The sequence below is a fragment of the Sturnus vulgaris genome, chromosome 2 (assembly GCF_052056855.1).
Source record: "Sturnus vulgaris isolate bStuVul1 chromosome 2, bStuVul1.hap1, whole genome shotgun sequence".
Classification (NCBI taxonomy): Eukaryota; Metazoa; Chordata; class Aves; order Passeriformes; family Sturnidae; genus Sturnus; species Sturnus vulgaris.
The window spans coordinates 58,800,419-58,820,101 of NC_142244.1; the positions used below are offsets into that span (position 1 = coordinate 58,800,419).

Consider the following 19,683-nt stretch of genomic DNA (forward strand, 5'->3'; position numbering starts at 1 on the left):
TAGGGAATGCATCTGTTTGACAGACCTGGAGCAAACACTGTTGCTTCTCGGGTTCTCTGTTGAGATGCAACAGTAACAGGTTCCTTGCGCTTTCTGCCTGTCTGACCCCGTGGCAGTTCGGATTGAATAAAGGAACACAAATCCTTTCAGAGCCTCAACTGGAGCAAGGGGGTGTCTGTTGCTGCTGATTATTCCTGATCAGGGATGTTGCCTTGGACTGCTAATAATTAACTTTTTTTCTGCTGCAGTGATGGCAGAGGCATAGGAGGCTAAGTGCCTGAAAGGGGAGGGCATGGCCCACTTGCCAACTCTTATCTCCTTCAGAGTTTTCACATCTTTGTGGTCTTGTGTCAATTTTTGGCCCCTGATGCTGGAGGGTGGAGGTGGAGTTCTGCAGGGTGAGATAGATGTGGCAGCAGGCTGGGAGGAGTGAGAGACTGGAGGAGGGAGTGGAGTGTGCCCTAGTTATCTCTCAGGTTCCTGTCTGGTTAAATACACCCTATTTTACTTCTGTGGGAACTTCATTATATATATTTGGCGGGGGGTAGTTGTTTTGTTTTTTTTAAGGTGCTCTCAAAAAAGGATTTTGGGTCAGCTGAGGTGGATGAGGGACAATTTTGGTGTAACCTGCTTCACCCAGTGGGCCTGAAAAGGCAGGGAGGCAGGTTAAAAGCCTGGATAAAGTCACTGAGGCAACTCTTGCTTTTCTTGTAGAGGATGTGATTAATGGGGCCAGATGAGGATGTTATCTTCCCTTTCCTGTTGCATCTTAAAAATGGGAGCATTAAAGGAGAGCAAGAGGGAACGCTTAGTTGAGACTTTGACTTCTCAGTTGAATAAAGTCAGTGTGGGCAGGGCAGTGCTGGTATGGCTGTGCTGCCCCTCATAGCCCTGGCTCCCACTTCCTGTGAGTCAAAGTTTAAAACTCCATCATAGAGTTGATATGTGAGAGTGAAAATGACTCCTCCCCCTGCCTGGCTGGTCCTGCTGGGGCTGGGAGCCCTGGCCACCAGCCTGGAGCAAATTGCCACGTGGCACCTGTGTACAGATGCGGTGCTGCTTTGAAAAGCAGGTGCTTCAAAAGCACAATGAGCACAGCCTTGCTGCTTGGTTGAATGGCAAATTGTCATCCTCTCTGTGCTCCAGGCTCATTGGGTATTTAATTGCTGTGTGCAAACATTCCTAACTAGGGAGTTTTGGGCTCCAAGCAGGTGTGCTTTTCTGCACAGCCTCTGGTGGGAAGGCTCCTTTTAGCCCCCTGTAAGAAAGTGTCACTTCAAAGGCTCTGGAGATGCAGGTTTTTGTTTGCTTCTTCAGTGACCTGCAAGAGAAGTGTTCTTGCTGCACTCACTGCATTTCTCAAAAATGCATTCCTGCCTTCAGTTTCTCAGGGAAGAGGGTAAGTTTTGCTGCTTTGCAGCATTAAGTCTGTCAGGTGCACCAGGGAGGGTGTGGCAGGGAAGGACTGCGGCAGTGACAAGTGCTTGTCGCAGCTGCACTGCTGTGGTAGCTGCCTGCTGTGGAGTCAGGGTGAGGGAGAGGTGGGAGTCACTACATGCTGGGAAGGCGGAGGCCCGCGGTGGTAAATGCACTTGTCCACAGCCCATGATGCAGCTCTGTATTGGGAAGGAAGTCTGCATATTTCCTCACTGCATAATTCCTCTTCTTCTGGCCCCTCTTCATCTCAAGCAGCTGTTTCCTTCCTGGGTCTGAAAAGCTAAAGTAATTTGGAAAGTCTTCATATTTCAGACAACAGCTTTGGAGTTATTAAATTGATAAAATCCCTCATGATAACAAATTACCTGGTGCCGCTTAAAATACAGCTGGAACTGAAGAACAGCTTTAACACTTAGCCCCGTCTTGTTTTAAAATATGTTTATCAGGCTTGCATCTCTCATTCCTGGAAAGATGCTTTGAGTAGATTTGGGAGGGATCCAAACTGCATTTTCCCTGAGCCTCATGGAGCAGGTTAAGCAGCTGGGTAGAAACCTTCCCAATGCTGGCTCGGGTCTCAGGCTCTGGTGGCTAGCAGGCTGCTCCTGCACCCACTACAAGCTGGTTGCTGACAGGAGAAGGAAGGCTGATTTGCTTACAGAGAGAACAACTTGCCTTTTTAGTTTCATGCTTCTCTGGTTAAAGGGGTGATGCCTTGGGGCTGAAGGAAGCAGCTGCTCTGCTGGGCACATTCCTGTGGTCCCTGTAACTTCTTCCCCTCCAACCTCACTGTTCCCCGTCAGTGTCTGCTTTTTTGTCTTACACTTGTGCTACCCCACTTACAAATCCACTCTTTTTTTTGCCCTTTGGAAGCAAACAATCTCAAACACTTTTCATGTGCCAGTGACCGATATTAATGTCCAAGTGCTGCTACCAGCAGCATTTTGCTGCTTGGCCATTTGCTTTGAAAAGAAAGGGTGCAGACCTGGGGGTGTTCATGCAGTTCAGGGAATATCTGGTGTGCTGGGAGAGGAACTGGTGTCCCCATTGCCCCTCTGGCATGCCCAGCCTTTAGCTTTGCCCTCTGAGCGTGGGCTGTGGGTGGATGCCAGAGTCCAAATGGGTGATGGTCTTGGAGCCTTGTGCAGCCCTCGGCTTTGGCACAAGGAGGGAGAACCTACAAAGGGAAGATGCTAAATTAAAGTATGTAGGAAACACAGTTGGGTTTGATTGGTGTTGGGGGCTTTTTTGGTGAGTTTATTTTTAAAATCAGTTTAGCTTGCAGCCAGGAGGCAATTACTGTAAGCTTAGGACATGGTTGTTATCAATTTTTTTTTTTTTTTAATATAGAAAAATATGAAAAAGCTGTAATTTGCTTTCTTCCCTAAGCAAGCCTCTGGCTGTTGAGCTGGCACAGGTCAGCCCACTGCAATCTTGGCAGTGTTTTCAGTGACAGCCGTTCAGGGAGGTTGCTTTCATTAAAGAGCAATAGTATCTACATCAAGATACTTCTTTTTCACACTCTGCTGCTCGCTTGGAGCAGAGAGGATGCCTCCCTCTGCTTCTGTGAACCTCCATCTATGCTTTACCTCTGTAGCCAGTTTCCTGGAGTGTTGCTGCCATTGTAAGCTGGGATGTTTTGCTCTGGACCAGGAAATCTCTGTGTCACTGTAGCTGGCAGTGGGAGAGCAGCAGTTAAACATCATGTTCATTAGCTCGGGATAAACGTCTTGGTAGGAGGAAAAAAAAACCCTAGCCAAACCTGGAAGTATTTGCCCTAAACAGTACCAAATCCATTCCCAAGAGCACAATGTTGCTGGTTTGCAGTCCCTGTCTTGGCTGCCTTTTGGTCAAAGCTGCAGCTGGAAGCTGTTGTGCAGACATCACAGCCAAATGCCCGTGGCAAGGGCTGGTGGCTTGAGGGAACTTTTTGGGTGCCAGAAAATGCTGGCAACACTGCCAGTGTGTTGTACAGGAGTGGGTGAGATGTTGAGAATGCACATGGCTGCTGGGTATTTTAATACACTAGAGCTGCATTCATCACCTTCCACCTCAGGAAGAAAGGATCCAAACACCTTTGAAGACCTTTTAAAGACCATTGTGGTGTGATGCCAATGCTGCCAATGTGGCAGCAGCTGGACATACTGATTAAAATGTTAAATATAGTTTCTCTGCAGCCCACACTTTATCCTGGGAGCTAACAGCTGGGATTCACCTCCCCATCTGTAACCAGCAGCAGCAGGAAAGGGAGTACTGCTGGCATTTCGCAAAGCAAACCTCTTCCTATCCTCAGCAAGGTGCAGGTGGGCTGGCACAAAGCAGTCCAGCTGTTTGATTATTTTTTAATATGAAATGTCCATGAACATAGATGTCGAGGAAGTTTTTTAAAGATTGGCCTCGCAAATTCTTTGTAACAGAGCAGTCAAAAGATGGCCATACGAAGCTCGGTACTCCCATCCTCGGCTAACAACAAAACCTTACTGTTGCAATTGGAATAGTCCGGCTCAAGTTTAGCTGTTTTACGTGCAGCTGTGTCTGCACCCGAGCTGGGTGCCCTGGGCCCCTCCCACAGCAGCAGGGAGGGATGATTTCGCTGCCCCTGCAGCTGTGGGGTTGCTGCAGCCACAGAACTGCCTGCAGCTGCTGGTGCTTCCTCACGCTGCCCACAAAAAGGTGTTTCAGGGAATCAACTCTGCCTTTCACCCACCGGCTGCAGCTGCCCCAGCCTGCCAACCACCCCGGTCCCCATGTCCTGATTTTCAGCCGTGCTCATAGTTAATTTCTTCTCGGTAGCTGTTACAGTGCTGTGTTTTGGATTCAGAATCCGAGTGGTGTTGATTACACACTGATATTCTGTTTTTCTGGTAAGTCGTGTTTACCCTAAGTCAAGGACATTTTTCCACTGTCTCATGCTCTGCCAGTGAGATGGGATGTAGAAGAAACGGGGGAGGGGAGCACAGCTGGGACAGGTGACCCAGGCTCACCACGGATATTCCACACCACAGAATGCTCAGTATATAAATAGGAGGGACTTACCCATAACGGGGGACCTCTCTGGCTTCAGGAAGGGGAGTCTGCCATCAGTCAGAGGGTGGTGAGTACTTGTATTGTCCATCATTTGCTTTTCCCTTTTTATTATAATTTTTATAATGTTTTACCATTACTATTATATTTTACTAATTTTCAGCTATTAAACTGTTCTTTCTCAACACAGAAGTTTTATTTTGATTCTTTTCCTCCTCATTTCCCTGGGGTGGGGAGAAAGAGAAGGGAGGTTGAGTGAGCAGGGGATCTCTAAAGGTGTGTGTGGCTTTCACCTCGTGTCTGCTCAGGTCCCTGCTGGTACTGCCTGAGCTTACCGTGTATGAAATTTCCAATGACTCAAACTGATCATTCGGGACAAGCAGTACTGGAGCATGGACGAGCTTTTAATCTCATTTAATGGCATTTAGCACACAGAAACTTCTGCTCCTGCCTGTGGGACCCGCTCACTAAGCAGCATTTTAACCACTAATATTCAAGAACATCTGCATGAGCAGAGTTCAGTGTTGAGCAGAGACAGCAGCACATGGGAAGACAGACCAGCAGGGAATTGTTCATCACTGCTGCAAGTCCAGAGTTTAGATTAATCCGAATGTGGAGGCCAGGGAATCAGACCTGAACGCCTCCGAGCCTCCTCCTCTCTTCTGGCAGATGGAAATGCTGCCAACAGCACTTGCATAAGGGCCTCGTGCAGAACAAGTGCATCGGAGCTGGAGAGGTTTTACTGCTTATTAAGTGATGGTTCCAAATGAGGTTCTCCCAGATGCTCAATCTTCATCTCAGCCATGCATTAATTTAGACTAGTCCTGCAGTGCCCTGGGTTACTGCAGAAGGTAGAATATGGGGCCCATAGGAGCATGCTTATCTTGCTGCTTGTCTGTACCATGGTTTGTACTGCAAGGTCCCATGGCTTAGCTGCAGGCTGGATGATGACCTGGCAAGGGCATCTAAAAACTCCCATCTTCATCTCTACCATGGCAGGAGCCAGCAGAGCCCTTGAGCGCACAGCACAGGTTCTGCTACCAGCACAGGAGAGAATCTTTCATGGTCTAGATCAGCATCTCTGTGGGCTCATTGTTCCCTTCTCTAATGCCACTTGGATTTTGTGGCAGCTTTTGAGGTGAAAAGTCCAATTGCACCCTAACATGCTAGAAAAACTTCAAAATCATGCAGGAAGCAGGTAAAAAAATAGTTCACAAGCTACCTGACTTCTGGACTCTCCACTAGTCCAAAGAACTTTTTTTTTTTTTTTAATTTACTCTGATATAGCATTTCCTAGTTCCATTTTTGAAATTATGTTTCCTCACTGTCCTGCTCCTCATTCTTTATAACTGGTGCTACTCCACAGAAGGCTGCAAGCAAACCAGTACACCTTGGCATTCCTCAACCTTTCTGCTTGCTTGCTGGTTGAAAACTCCACTGCTTCTTTTTTCTGTTTACTTCTAGCACTCCACACGTTTCTAATGATACCCATAAAAAAATCAGCCCTTTGCAAAGACCATAAACCCCATAAAAAACAGAGTGCTCTGCACATTTTCCATTACTCCAGAGCTTATTTACCCTGTCCAAAGACACTCTGCAGATCAATAAAATACCTTCTTTACTTACATGTTCAGGCATTTCATGCTGATTATGTCCCTCTCAACTGAAGACAAACTGTGAAGCAGCTCACATAAAACCAGAAATACAGATCCAAAACTTTCCCGCTAAACTAATCCTGCTGGGGCTCTCACTCAAGGTAACCATTTCCCTCTGAAATGTCACAGTGATTTTTATCTGTGGTAAGGAATGACACAACTACTTAATCAGGATTGCATGGCACCCCCCTGCATGGTTTTAGAGGACCATGTGGGGAGCAACACAAGAGAGAAGCTGACCTGGACTTGCTGGCTGCTTCAGCTGCTGAAACAGGACACGGATCCCACAGAGAAGCCCAGCTCATGAAAGGCAAGAGCTCTCATCCTACACATCCCTGAACACAAGTCCACAGAGGACTTGAGCAGTATGATAAGGACAGCAGTGTGAGCTGGCCCTGGCTACTGCCCGGGAGCACATCATGTTCCACAGCAAGACACAAAGGCTGACTTCCTCTGTTCCTCTCAGCATCCTCAGATGGCTCCTGCAACCATCTGCAGGCTGGGTCCTGCTGTAGAGCCCGAGGAGGCACGAGTCAGTGGCAGTATTTATGAAAGCACTCACCCTCCTGGAGTGTGATCTGCTCTTCAAAACTCTCAGCAGTCTCTCTCCTGGGAACTGGGCACTTAATGCCACAGGATGCTGAGCATCAGCCCAAAGTGTAGCTGTAGAGAGATACCTACACAAACAACTCTAGAAAAAATGAATCGACCAAAATTGTGTGACTTATAAGAGTTGTTTAAGAAACCTCTTAAAGCATTTGACCACTCCCCGAGCCTTTCATTGCTTCCAAGTTGACCAATAATGGAACGTTTTCTTCTCACACATATCTTTTGTGTCATTAGGGTGAGTAGAAATGATGCACACACCTGAAGGACATGAGAGAACGTGAAAGCTGAGCTATCAAACCTCACCTTCTGCTTCCTTCACAGGTATAATAATGAGGTTATCCTACTCTGTGTTCCTTGCTCTTTCTTTAACATAAAAGCTTTGAGAATATAATTAAATAGTCCCCTCCCTGCTTCCTCCTGAAAAGGATGTTGAAGGGACAACCCTTGCAGTGTGCATTTCAAAAACGGGGGAACAGAGACACAGACACATTTAGCAATCTTTCCCAAACCACAGAGGAACCCAGTGGCAAAGCCAGCAATAGAAACATGCTTTGAAAAAAACACTTCAGCCTTATGCCTAAATCACAACGTGTTCAGTCAATAATGTAGAACATTGTGTGGTACAAATTAAAATAATGCTTTTATTGGTCTGCTTAAACAGAACATAGGTATCAGCATAAAAACCAAACAGAAGATAAAACTATTCCTTGCTGTAACTAACAGACATTTTATTTTTTTCTCAGTAATCACATGGAGGGGACTGACATCTTCCCACTGACTTTATGGGTTTTTAACTGCATTGGTTTGTTCCCAGGGAGTCTAAGGATTGTGATGAGCACCATGGTTATGGCTGTTTGTCCTAAAGCCTTCTACCAAGAGGAGCATCATGTCCATTCCACAGAAACACTGCACAAAGGATTGTGCACATTTGCAGGCTTCCAGATGAAGCCCTGACAGATCTCAGCAGAACTGAGGGTATTAACCTGGTTACACCTGGTTAACCTGGAATGCAAACCCACGAAGTTATGGGTTCCTCTAAGACACATTTTTCATCAAAGTTATCAAGGCTTAGAAAAGCCATGAAGCTACCAAGAAAAAAACATAAGAGGAAATCTCAAAAGATTTCTAACGAAGTTAAATCTAATACCAGTTTATTCTATAAACTTTTCCTGTCAAAAGACAAAGCATATATAGAAACATACAAGAAATATTCCTTGGGGAAAAAAACTACAGAAAATTACAAAGTATCAGCTGCTTTAATTTATCTTTATAATTGAAGAATTGCACTGTGCTCAGTCCTGTCTGTAAACACCACAGTTCCCTCAGTGCAATCACTCTTACATCATAAATGTCTTTGTTAATCACTCTTTTCTTCTCCTTGGTAATGTCTGTATTCTGGCTTCAGCTCCCACGTGTTTTTGTGGGTCCCCTTCACATTGTAGATGCCTATTTCTCTCAAAATTTCTTTCAAGTATATCTGAAAGGAAACAAAAGTTCAAATTAAACAGGCAGGCAATTGCCACAGTTCCTACACACCTGCTCAATTGCAGGGACTCAGTTCCTAAGAGGCAGACAGCCTGGCTGGCTGCTGGGCACTAAACAGTGTGGGAAAGATTCTGGGATAGACTTCAACCCTCAGGAACCAGCAGGGATTACTGCAAGCCCCAGGGATGCAGAAGGGAGCACCTGAGCCCCAGGGGTGATGGTTCCCAGGCAGTCACTCTGAGAGGCAAGTACTCCAGAGGCTGCTGAAATTAAGTTACCAGCACCTCTTGGGAACTATTATCTCACACATCTTCCTCCTGCTGGAATTCCTCCAATTGAGCTAAAAGCTCTTGACCTTTCTTCCTGCTTGGGCTGGGATTATCTTGAAAATCTTTGCCTTATTCAGACTTTGTCAAAGCTTCAAGCTGATGGTTTTCACGTCATTTTGCAAAGCTTCAAGAATTTTATTATGGCCTCATTTTTAGAGGAGAGCTGAGTATATGTCTGAGAATTTTCAAATACCTTAAAATATTAAGGCTTGGAAGAAACAGAAAAAAACCCAAAACAAGTAGAGCTATTATAGTAGCTATATTATACTACTATTATAGTAGTATAATCTTTGACAAAACACAATTCACTGATATTGCCCCCCTTCACTCTTTATAATAAACACCAGTAATTTTCTTAAGAGTCACAAGAGCCTACTTGTTTGTTTAATTATTAATTGGGACTGAGATGAGTGGATTGTCATGGCAACCACAGACCACAGTTTAAGAATCCCCACATTAAATTCATAATTGCTCTAGTTTGAGCAATTTAATCCTGTTGGAGTGCTTATATTGAACTGGAGTTGTTGGAATGCTTGTATTTTCTGCATCTACAGTTCCACTACGCACAAATATCAACATACTCCAAGCCATTAAAACCAACAAATACATGTTGAAGACACAGGAAAATAAGAAAGGCAGATTGTCTATGACCTGTTCCTTACACTCTTCCCCCCTTTGCTAAATGGAAAAGCTAGGAAATAGACAAACAAAAAGTATGTTCTCAGTCAGTCAAAGAAGTGTCTTTTAGAGAAACTTAACCTTACTCTCTCTTTCCAGGTACACACCGAAAGTATGCAAAGCAGCCCAACACATAAGAAAGGTGACTGTCACAGATGTGCATATGAACCAGTTCCTTGGGGTGTTTTTAGGGTGTTTCCTTTGTGCAGAGCAGCTGGGCACAGGAGCAGGGAGTTCACTGTGCAGGGATGGCTCCTCAGCCTTGGGGGCTGCCCGATGCGAACCCCAGCAGGTGGCAGCAGGAGATCACCGACGTCCCCTCGCACTGCTCGGCTGTTGCAGAGATGCCGTCATGATTCCCGTCAGGAACCCGGGACACACACGCTTGCTATGACACCGATGCACCAGGAACGGTGTGAAAGGTGCTGGGAGCAGGTGAAACAGCCATTTCTGCATGGGTGTGTGCAGATGTGCGCACCTCTATATCCACTGCCTGCTTTGCAATCCCTGCACACGAGGCAGTGTCATCGACAGACACTTCAAAGCATGGCAGAGTGGGTGGGAGGAACACCTGGCTGCAAGGTTGAATTCTGCTCAGGATCACATGGACAGAGAACTGGAAGAAATCCCCCATAACTGCACTCAGTGCCATGAAGTATATTCATGTGCAGCTCCTGAACTGGCAGATCTAGTCTGCCTGGGAAGTTGGGTCACAAGGTGGGATGCTGCTGCTGGGCTCAGGCAGAGTGAAACCACTATGGCTGAACTTTCCAAACCACCCAAAGGCTATTTTTAATTTCAACTACTTTTCAGACCTAATTACCCAGGCAGTTCTGCTTCTCTCAGGGCAAAACTTCCAAGAATGTCACGAAATGGAACAAAACCAACCCAAAGTGAATAGCAAGGTAACATTTGTGCCACAGATAATGGCACTTCCAGCTGGAGCCATGAACTGCAGCAGCTGAGGATTTGCTACATATTCCTATTTCCCATCTCTGCTGCAGGGGGCAACCAGGCAGCAGAGGTGTTAGGGAGGGCAGTTGAGAGCATTAACCCCAAAACATCTGTGCCCATCTGTGTGGGCACAGACAACACTGAACTGCTGGAGTTTTTAGACAATTATGAAACATAGATAATCCCACTGTGCTGTACTGTACCTGAGAGGAAGTGGCTTGAAGAGATGAGTTCAGGGGATGCTATGATTTTTCCTGCAGGATCAGTTTTCCTAGAAACCAGGACTCCCCACCTGGGTCTGCACTGCACCAGGCTGGCCTTGAAGCACACTGCACTGATACTGTACCATGGAGAGAAACCCCACACTACTCCAGTGATGCCAAACACTGAAATTTAGAGCCTGGTTATTGCTAATCAGGGGGTCACAATTTTTTCTCAGAAAAGGATCCAGTGTTTTTATGTACTTACAATTCTAGCACAGAAGCTCACCTGTAGGTGATCTGTTCATACATTTAAAGCATCCTTTGTCCTGTTCTACCTTTCCTCATTATTTTTTCCATATAAAGTGAAATGTTATCATGGAATTATGAGATAATAATTTCTGAGGAGTTAACTTACAAGCTCTGAAAATCCTTCTGAAACTTTGAGGGGGAAACAAACTCCATTGTATTTAGGATAACCATTACTTAAAGCTAAAATAGAAGAGAAAATGCAAACTATCTACTCAATTTTTGAAATATACAGTTCATCTTAGACCACTGGCTCCTTCCTGGTTCCACTCTTCACAAATATTTGATTCCTCACAGAAAGTTGTATTATGTTCTCAGCCATGAAGCCCAAGTCTGGAATTACTGCAATATTTCCAGGGAGCATTTAGTACTTACATCTGGGTAGGTGGCAAAAAATTTGCCTACTACTGCAAATTGTTATTTTGCATTAGAATGAAAAACAAATAAATCCAAGTTTCCCTAATAGAGCAGTAATTTACATTCAGAAAAGATTTGTTTTGTGATTTCATGACACAAATAAGGACAGCAGCAACTTCTTGTATAACATGCAACATATTCTGTAGCAAGGGTTTAATTTACTATTTACATTTACCATTATGTAAGAAAAATACCTTTATTTATTTGTAACTTCAAGTTCTCCAGTGGCTTAAGTGGGAGCTGTGGGTGACCACTGCAAGCTGATGTCATGGTAGATGAGATAAATCTGTACCAACTTGCATTCAAAGTGATCGAGACAGTGACTGCAACACTTCTCTTACCCAAAAAAACCCACTTAAAATTTTCTTGCCACTTCCTCCATATCTTCCTCCTATTCATTCCTCCTTCTCAGCTCCCATGACCCACGCACCTTCTCTGCCACAGAGATAAGGAGCTGACTCATGAGATAAATGAATGGAAGACACAGATATGTTACCAAACTTTCAAGTTTCTTTCAAGGCACTAGACCACAGTGAACCTACATGGATTTGACTTGGGTAACATCGTAGTGCAGCTTCTAACCAAAAAGATTGTTCACTTATACAAATGCTCTGACAGAGATACACTTCATTCTAAATGTGAAGTGAGCAAAACTAGTAAGCATCTTCATTTCTGCCTTTTTTTTTTTTACAGAGTATTTTTTCCATAATCCAGCTGTTACTGTTCTTTCTTCTGCCTTAGCTCTAATAACTTGTGACACTGTTGCTCCATTTAAACGCAAACATAATTAAGTCCCCTTAAGTCTTCTGAAATCTGCAGCTGGGTTGAGGATAATATTGAAGTTGGCAGTGAAAAACATCAAAAACACCAAAGGTCCTTTGCATGTCAATGTCTCCTTCCCACTCTTGTCTGGTCAGCTCAAGGAAAGCTTGAGCACAGAAAGAAGGGAAAGAACTGGAAAGTTATGGTTCATACATGAAGCGGCTGACAGACACTACAAGACAACAAAACCATCACATATGCAGATGTCTTGGTGCTTTTCTTGTCTGTGTATCAAAACACTTTAAAAGAAAACCCCAAATAAATCCTAAATATCAACCACCTAAATTCTTAACCTAAAAATTACCCTATTTGTAAAGGAAATCCAGTCATTTTGGAGGGATTGTCATGACGTCTGAGCTCCTAACATGGATAATCTCTGCATTTAATACAAATTCAATACAGAAAAAGAGCAACCCCTGTTGCTGTGCCAAAATACAGTTCAGAAGCTGAGGGAAGGACTGACCATAGACTAACACAAGCTCACTACTGCCAAGAGAACTAGGCTTCAGGAGGACAGGAGAAGCAGGGTAGACAGAATCTGGTTCCTAGTATTAAAGCAAACCTAAATAAAAAAGATACCATTTAGGTTATTTAAACCACCTCTCTCAAGAAAAAGCACACTCACTGCAATGTTTGGTGTCCTACACTGTCCTACAATGCTGAACTTAAATCTTGGTGATTTCAGTTTGTTGTAAAACGTATTTAGAGAGGAGTTTCTAAGGCATATAATATTTATTAAACTATTTCTGGATATGTAAAAGACACACAGTAGTAACTACTGAAAATGTTTGTATTTACAAGACTTGCAGTACGTACCACTGGCTGTTTGGTTATGTCCACCAGGTCTTTAATGTTGTAATACTGATGTTTCTCAAAGGCTGAAAAAAGCATGTCCAACACCTGCTGTTTATCAGCTCGAGCTCGTTTTCCATCTTCTTTCTTCTTCTTCTCATATTCAATCTGTTATAAAACATGTTTTAAAGAAATTCATATGTAATGCTGTGTAATTCTCAGTGCTGAACATTAAGCTACAAAAACCCCTTTTCTATTTAATCGAACACTGTACAATGACTCACTGCTTTGCATCTGGAAAGTTTTCTTTCGAACAGTCAAATATTCTTTTATGAACATAAACTAAGCATTTTGTCCTCAGCACAATATGCTTCTCAGATGTGTGTATCTCCTTTAAACAGAAAAAAAGAAGCAGAAACAGAGCCTGCAGGTGCCCAAGCCTGGAAAAAGAATTAATAACAGTACAGGAATCCAAACTGAGATGGCATTCTTACTCCACTTCTGTTGGTATCAGCTTCTGAGGTACAATGACAAATGTCAAACAACCTCCCAACTGCCATTCTTGGGAAAATCCACAGACCAACATGGCTGTTCAATCACAACAAGCACTTGCCCAAAGGATGTTCCCAATGGCCCTAGGTCACTGCCTCATTTTCTCCAGAAAAGGAGCACTCAAGGCATCAACTCCATCAATACACAACCAATCTTCAAAGACACACTTTGAGGATCTGGACAGCTTCTCTTCAGGAAAACCAGAGTAGCACACATGAAGTTACACTTGTCCAAAAACCCCAAACTTTCTAAACAGGCAGAGGCCCCTTGTTGCCACGCATCATCCTACTTCAAACTGTACATTAAAAATTACTTAACCATTATAATCTGCACCAGATGACTATATATTTTCACAGAAACTTTTATCGCCTCCAAAAATACTTCCTCTGATTCATCATCAGAAGCACAGACCAGCACACCCCAAACAAACCCCAATCACCAGAGAGCACCAACCATGACACCTCCAGCACATCACCCCATCCACCCCCAATACCACCCTCAAACAGAAAATCAGCCAGCTCCTTGGAATCAACAAAAGTGATCCAGAAGGTAGTGTAAGTCATGTAATCATCAAGTGCTTTCAGGCAAACTGCGTGGGTGAATCCATAGCGGCACAATGTACAGCAGAAAAGATGCACGTGATCTATAAGGGACACATGCCTGGCTGTAAATGGGATAATTCTGTATGGGGTTGTTCTGTTTCTGATGGCTCAAATCGGATTCTCAAAAGGAGGATCTTCAGATGAAAAGCCTAGAAATGAAAATGCACAGATCTACTGGATACTAAAGATCTTATTTTTAAGAAGAAAGATTGGTTTTATCACACAATTTATTTTTTCCTATGTATCCTTGCCAGCTAACTCCCTCCTACTCTCAGAGTGAAAATAGCCTGCCTCTTGGTAGCTGTCCCAAAGTGGCTGAAGACTATTGCCACCTTTGCCACAGTTCCCAGGTCTCCAGCCAGCCAACTACCTCCTTCACATTCTGAAATGGATGTACATCATTAACCGGATGCAGAGCAATTGCTCCCAACCTGTAGCTTGAAGTCTCTTAATTCTGCTTTAAACCTAAAATGGGTGCGTGCAACCAAGTACTTGCCTGCTTTTCTAACTCCATGTAGTGTTATAAAGGCTACAATCTCACCACACAAACCCATCATGCAACGGATTTTTAACCAGTAACAAAGTTTAGTGCAATTATTTAACTCTTTAGCCACTGCATTGAAAGAATACATCTTCAAAACAGTAATATCTTTGCAACACAGCAAACGGTAACATCAAGCAAACCAGCTTGACAGTACATCATCTTGGTTGCCACGATCCACAGCAGAACTGCTGCACCACAGACACGAGAGGAGAAACATAAACCTATGACACTGGCCTTCCTTTAAACAATATCATATCAAAACATTTGTTTCTTCTGGAAGTCCAAGAGACAATTATTATAAAAATTCCATGAGAATATTCTAATATTCTTAATCCATTAATATATAAAATCAACTCACATAGAAAACTGAGTATCAAACCCTCTCTTTATTGAAAGGTTATGAGCAGCTGGTGCCCCATTGTCCACTCTCTAATTAGCAACACTCTAGCATTGCCCTCTAACTTCAGCAACAGTTTCCACTGTTATCTAAAAACAGAGAACATTGAGAAGCGCTTAAAAAAAAAAAGCCTGGTGTCTTCTGTTGATGATTTTTTCTTTTTGGTCTTGTGAATACACTGCTCACAGCAAGTTACAATGCAGCCTTTCACTCTTTTCCTCCCTGTTTTCTTTGCAAACAGGATCTTCTATGTAGTAGCCTTAAAGCACTTTTTAATAGTCATGTAATAGAATGCACCTACCCTGTAAATTCGATTTCTTTAAAGTTGTGTGGTTTTTTAATTTAAAAAACATTCAAATACTATTTGATTTCAAAGAAGGACCATTTTAGGACAAGCTGTTTAGCATAGAAGTTGTGAGTTTATCCCCAGAAAATTTTATACTGAAATCGATTTCTCTTTGTTTACCTTCCCAGGATGTTGCTAAGCTTGCTGAAAAGCTGCCAAAATTGCCTTCTTGAAAGCATCAATAATACTGAAGCTGATGTAACTGCTTAGGTAGACAGCAAATACAAAGGTGATCGAGAAGTTAGAATAAATCCAAAGTTTTATCTAAAGATGTTTTAAAGTGGTCCTAAAAGGTTTTCTTGTCTCCTGGAGTATGGGTACCAACATCTACAGTACAGGACATTGGGAAGAGAGGACCACAAAGAAACCACTAAAAGCATCCTCTGAAGGGGTAACCAGAACCATTGAGGAACTTTTCTGCTATATTATGAAAAATAATTATGTCAAAAGGTTCCAGCTGCAAGAATACTAACCTTGCAACTTTGTAAACACATTTAGTATTTACAGACATAATGGAGGTCTCTTCCACAAAGAAGAAAAGCTAAGTTACAGTCTTAGCCTATATTGTAATGGAATTGCAATTTATTCAACTAGAAATATAGGCTTAGTATAATTTCTTGCAAAAATAATCACTTTCCCAGTCCTTGAATTCAAACAAGCTATTACTACTCCCCATCCATATGTAATTTATTTCCCTCCTCCTTCCTGTTGTATGTTCATTTATAGGTACATGAAGCAGCCACACTTAAGCCCCATTTTATATTCTTTCCTTCAAGAAATGTTAACCCTTTCTGTCTTACTTAGTAGACACTCATTCTTCCCTCAGAAACTGCCCAGATGATGACTGTATTAGCATATGTGTCAGTTTATACATTTTTATTTCTTTCTTGTTCAAGTCCTGTCCCCAACACAGCACCTATATGATTACATGAAATGCATCAGGTTCTAAGAAAGCAGTTGCTGCTTGAAAACAGCAGAAAAATTCAAGAGGTTTTAGAAGTTAAAGGACTTCCTCTCCCAATTATACATGCTTTCATCCATCTAAACCGAACCTTAATAAAAGACTTAATGAAAAGAAAAATTTTGTAGCAAGAGACAAGGCAAGGTCAAGGTGACTCAAGTACAATTATTTCTTACAAGATTTTTCCCATCAGAACATCTTTAAGGTAGACATGAAAACTAAACACACTGCTGATGGATTTCCATGACCATGGACAGCTATGCAACCAATAAAAACATTACAATTAGGACACAAGAGCATCATCACTTCAAACAGGCCTGATTATGTCCGGGTTATACCCCCTCAAACTTACATAAGATTTAAATGTCCATAATGATATTATGACCTGTTTGCAGCTGGAATAAAGACACAAAGATTATCTCCAGGTTGAAGTCATACTGCTGTAATTTATGCTGGTGTCAGGGAAATGAAACATCATCCCACTAAAAAGAGAAGCTGTACCTCACTAAAACTTATTCCAGAATTAAAGAAGGAGAACACCAGCAGCATCATAAAACAATATACTGATGCAAAACTGTATCTGCATAGTAGGATACATCAGTGTGACTGTTTTGGTTAAATGGCATTCCCTCAGCTGCAATAGTTATATTGGTATGATCATCCATGTACAGAGCAGGCTTTGAAAAGTAACTACTACAAACCAGTCCCATGAGAGAGAAATTATTATTTCTGGTTCTGTGGCAATAGACTGACTTTCATAATAATGCTTAAATATCATCTAGTATATTGTCACTTGTTTTATGTAAATAAAATCTTAATAAAAAGTGTAAAAGTTTAAATGACTAACACAGTGATTCATTTTCAGTATGACTTAATGTTCCTTACATTCAACATACTCAAAGAGGATCTTTAAGGAAAAGGACGTTACAGTTTATATGTACACCAGCTGATCTGGAACAGCGGTGTGGGTGTAATATTGACAAAGCCAATGATGCCAATAACACGTACTGTGAAGGTATGAAACAGAAAAATTATCAGCTGTTACTCTTTTCTACTTGTTGCCAATTCCTCCAAAGGACTAGAAACTAATGATGCTTTTCAAGTCCTTTACCCTTCTGCAGATGATAAGTTATTTGGCTCAAAAGAGTTCTTCCACATCTCATAGCACAAAGCCAGAACTGCCTTTCATCCACAAACGTCGAAATTACATTAAAATAAAAAAAAAGATTAGAGGAAGAATGTAATAAAGTCACTAGAAAGGGTAGAGTGAAGGTGGTCTGCCCACCATCAGATAATACAAGACAGTTAAAAGTGGCAGACCTTTGCCCCAAGGGTGATATTGGTCTTGAGACAGAAAGAAGATCCCCAGAAGACAAAATCAAAGAGAAACCAGATGACATAGAGCATTGCCAAAGACAGTGGCCAACTCTGAGCAAAAGAGCTGCTGGACAGCAGTAGAGCAGTCCAGGAGTCCTAAGCCAAATTCCTCTTGAGGAAAAGAAAGGGAAATACTAAAAGCTACTTACATTATACTGATGATTAGCCACTGGTTTATAGTTTGTGGTTACAGCTTTGTCCAGCTGCTGTGATAACCTTACAGGTTTAGAGGATTCTTCTATCTGTAATCTACAAAAAAGAAAACAAGAATAAAAAATTCAGACAAGCATACACTCAAAATTAATTCTAAAAACCTGCAATTATGAACGAGCTGTTATCAAAGGTCAGTTGCAAACAATCCATAAGGCAAAACAGGTGCACTCTTCTGGATTAATTCTTCCTACTGTATTTTTGCTTAAGGACATTGAACTATTAGGGTGCTCTATGCTACAGAAGATACTGAAATGCTGAAAATCAAATAACTGAAGAGGAGATAGTAAAAACAAAGTTTGGACACAAATTTCATTGCAAAAGCCTAATGCTCAGATTAAAAAAAAGCCCTTGCTCTTAAAAAAGATCAAACCCAACCCAAATGAATGCAAAATCTCACCGCTTACTCAGCTGAGGGATGAAAAAGCTTTTCATCCACCTCTGCTAACCCATGACCTTCTCTTAGATATTGAAATGTAAAGACATAAATTTCTGTGACCTTTCTTTTGGCACTACAGTACAGTAAGAGAATGCAAATAATGGTTTTAAGAGCATTATAAAGACATGAAGATAGAAAAATCCACCTAGCTTCAAATCAATGTGCAATCAAGTCTCTGTCACACAGATAACAATAGATGACCTTCAGTTCTCTTTGGGAAAGACTCTCAGAAGGTCAGAGGTTGAGGACATCTTGTCAGGCTCATCCCTATGTAATTTAAATCTTCTGTATGTTGATGTAGAGGGGTGTTCCATTTAATTCAGATTTAGAACTCAAGAATTTCTCCTTGAAATGAAGGCAAGAAACCAAGCTCTAGAAAAGCACAGGACAATGGTCCTTCAGACACAATGGCTTTATGGCACATCCAATTAACATGTTAATTATCGATGAAGCTGTTTCCAAAGCTGTATCTTGTAGGCAGAGGAGTCAATTTCCACTAAACGCAGTATAACATGACCCAATAAATGCACAGAGATGCCTGCTTCTTTCCAAACAAAAATTAATATGGTGACATTAATGGAAATAATAACTGCATGTTTACTAGTGTAAAATATAAAAATGATAAAACTGACAGTTCTTTAAAAACAACTGTAAATATTTGAGATCACAGATTTATTTTTGTAAAGATATCATTTACACCCAAAAAGATAAAATTTAAATTCAGTATGTTTCTGATTTAACACCTGAACAACCTAAATACATTTGAAGGAAGTATCCAATTAAGAAATAAATTCTCTAGTCGTAGCAACTTGACAAAAGAAAATCATCCTCATAGCTGGTATTGCTGGACAGTAGGTGGGGGTAGTTTCTTCTCATACATAGATCAACTTGCTTCCTCTCAAATCCTTGCAGACTTGTCATTTTTTCTGTAGTTTTAACTACTCTTAAGCAACCATTGCCTCATATTCTACATTTTTATATCTATGCTGCCTTCTGTCCAAATGTAGCATGTTTCTTTCCTAGCTTGAAGGAAGATCAATTGGAAGGTAAATGAACAGTGAACATTTTTTGCTTATCACAAGAATTTATCTTTTTGTCTTCAATCTAATTAAATGATTTTAAAGATTTTCTTGATCTGGTTACCAAAGATCTTCTAAACTCATGTTTCACCAAAGAGGCATAGGCCAAAACAAAAACACTATATTTTCTACAAAACAGTCTTTTTCTCTGCTTCTCCATTGCTTCATATTTTTCTTTTTGGTCTCAATGACCTTTTAAATTTTAAAATAGTTTGTCTTTAATTTTTACACAGTTTGGCTTTAATAGTTTAATTTTTTTTCCAATTCATCATGTTTCCCATTGGTTTGATATGGGGAGTTTTCCAGTCCTCTCTCTCCTATATTCTAGCTATTTTTCATTTCACTTCTCCTCCCATTTTTCCTTTTCATAAAGGAGATTTCCTGCTCAACCCGTTTACTGGTACTGCTCCTGTTCATGAGACAGGGGCTCCTTGAGATGAACTGCGAATTCTTGTCACTCTTTTCCCC

General features: G+C 41.8%; 1 protein-coding gene and 1 non-coding gene across 2 annotated transcripts in view; one reads left to right on the forward strand and one right to left on the reverse strand.

The window, feature by feature from the left end:
• The first annotated feature begins 6 nt into the window (after window positions 1–6).
• Window positions 7–142, forward strand: LOC148224807 (small nucleolar RNA SNORA31). Its single transcript, XR_015802022.1, has one exon. It is a non-coding gene; the product is annotated as a small nucleolar RNA SNORA31 (small nucleolar RNA).
• Window positions 143–7,338: 7,196 nt separating this feature from the next.
• The window catches only part of GTF2F2 (general transcription factor IIF subunit 2), an 80,092-nt gene continuing 67,747 nt past the window's right edge, over window positions 7,339–19,683 (reverse strand). The window contains exons 7-9 of the mRNA XM_014895405.2: window positions 17,637–17,736; window positions 12,733–12,876; window positions 7,339–8,199 (exon numbers count right to left, since the gene is read on the reverse strand). Of these exons, the coding sequence (XP_014750891.1) occupies window positions 8,080–8,199; window positions 12,733–12,876; window positions 17,637–17,736 (364 nt within the window). The 3' untranslated portion in view covers window positions 7,339–8,079. The remainder of the gene's footprint in view (window positions 8,200–12,732; window positions 12,877–17,636; window positions 17,737–19,683) is intronic.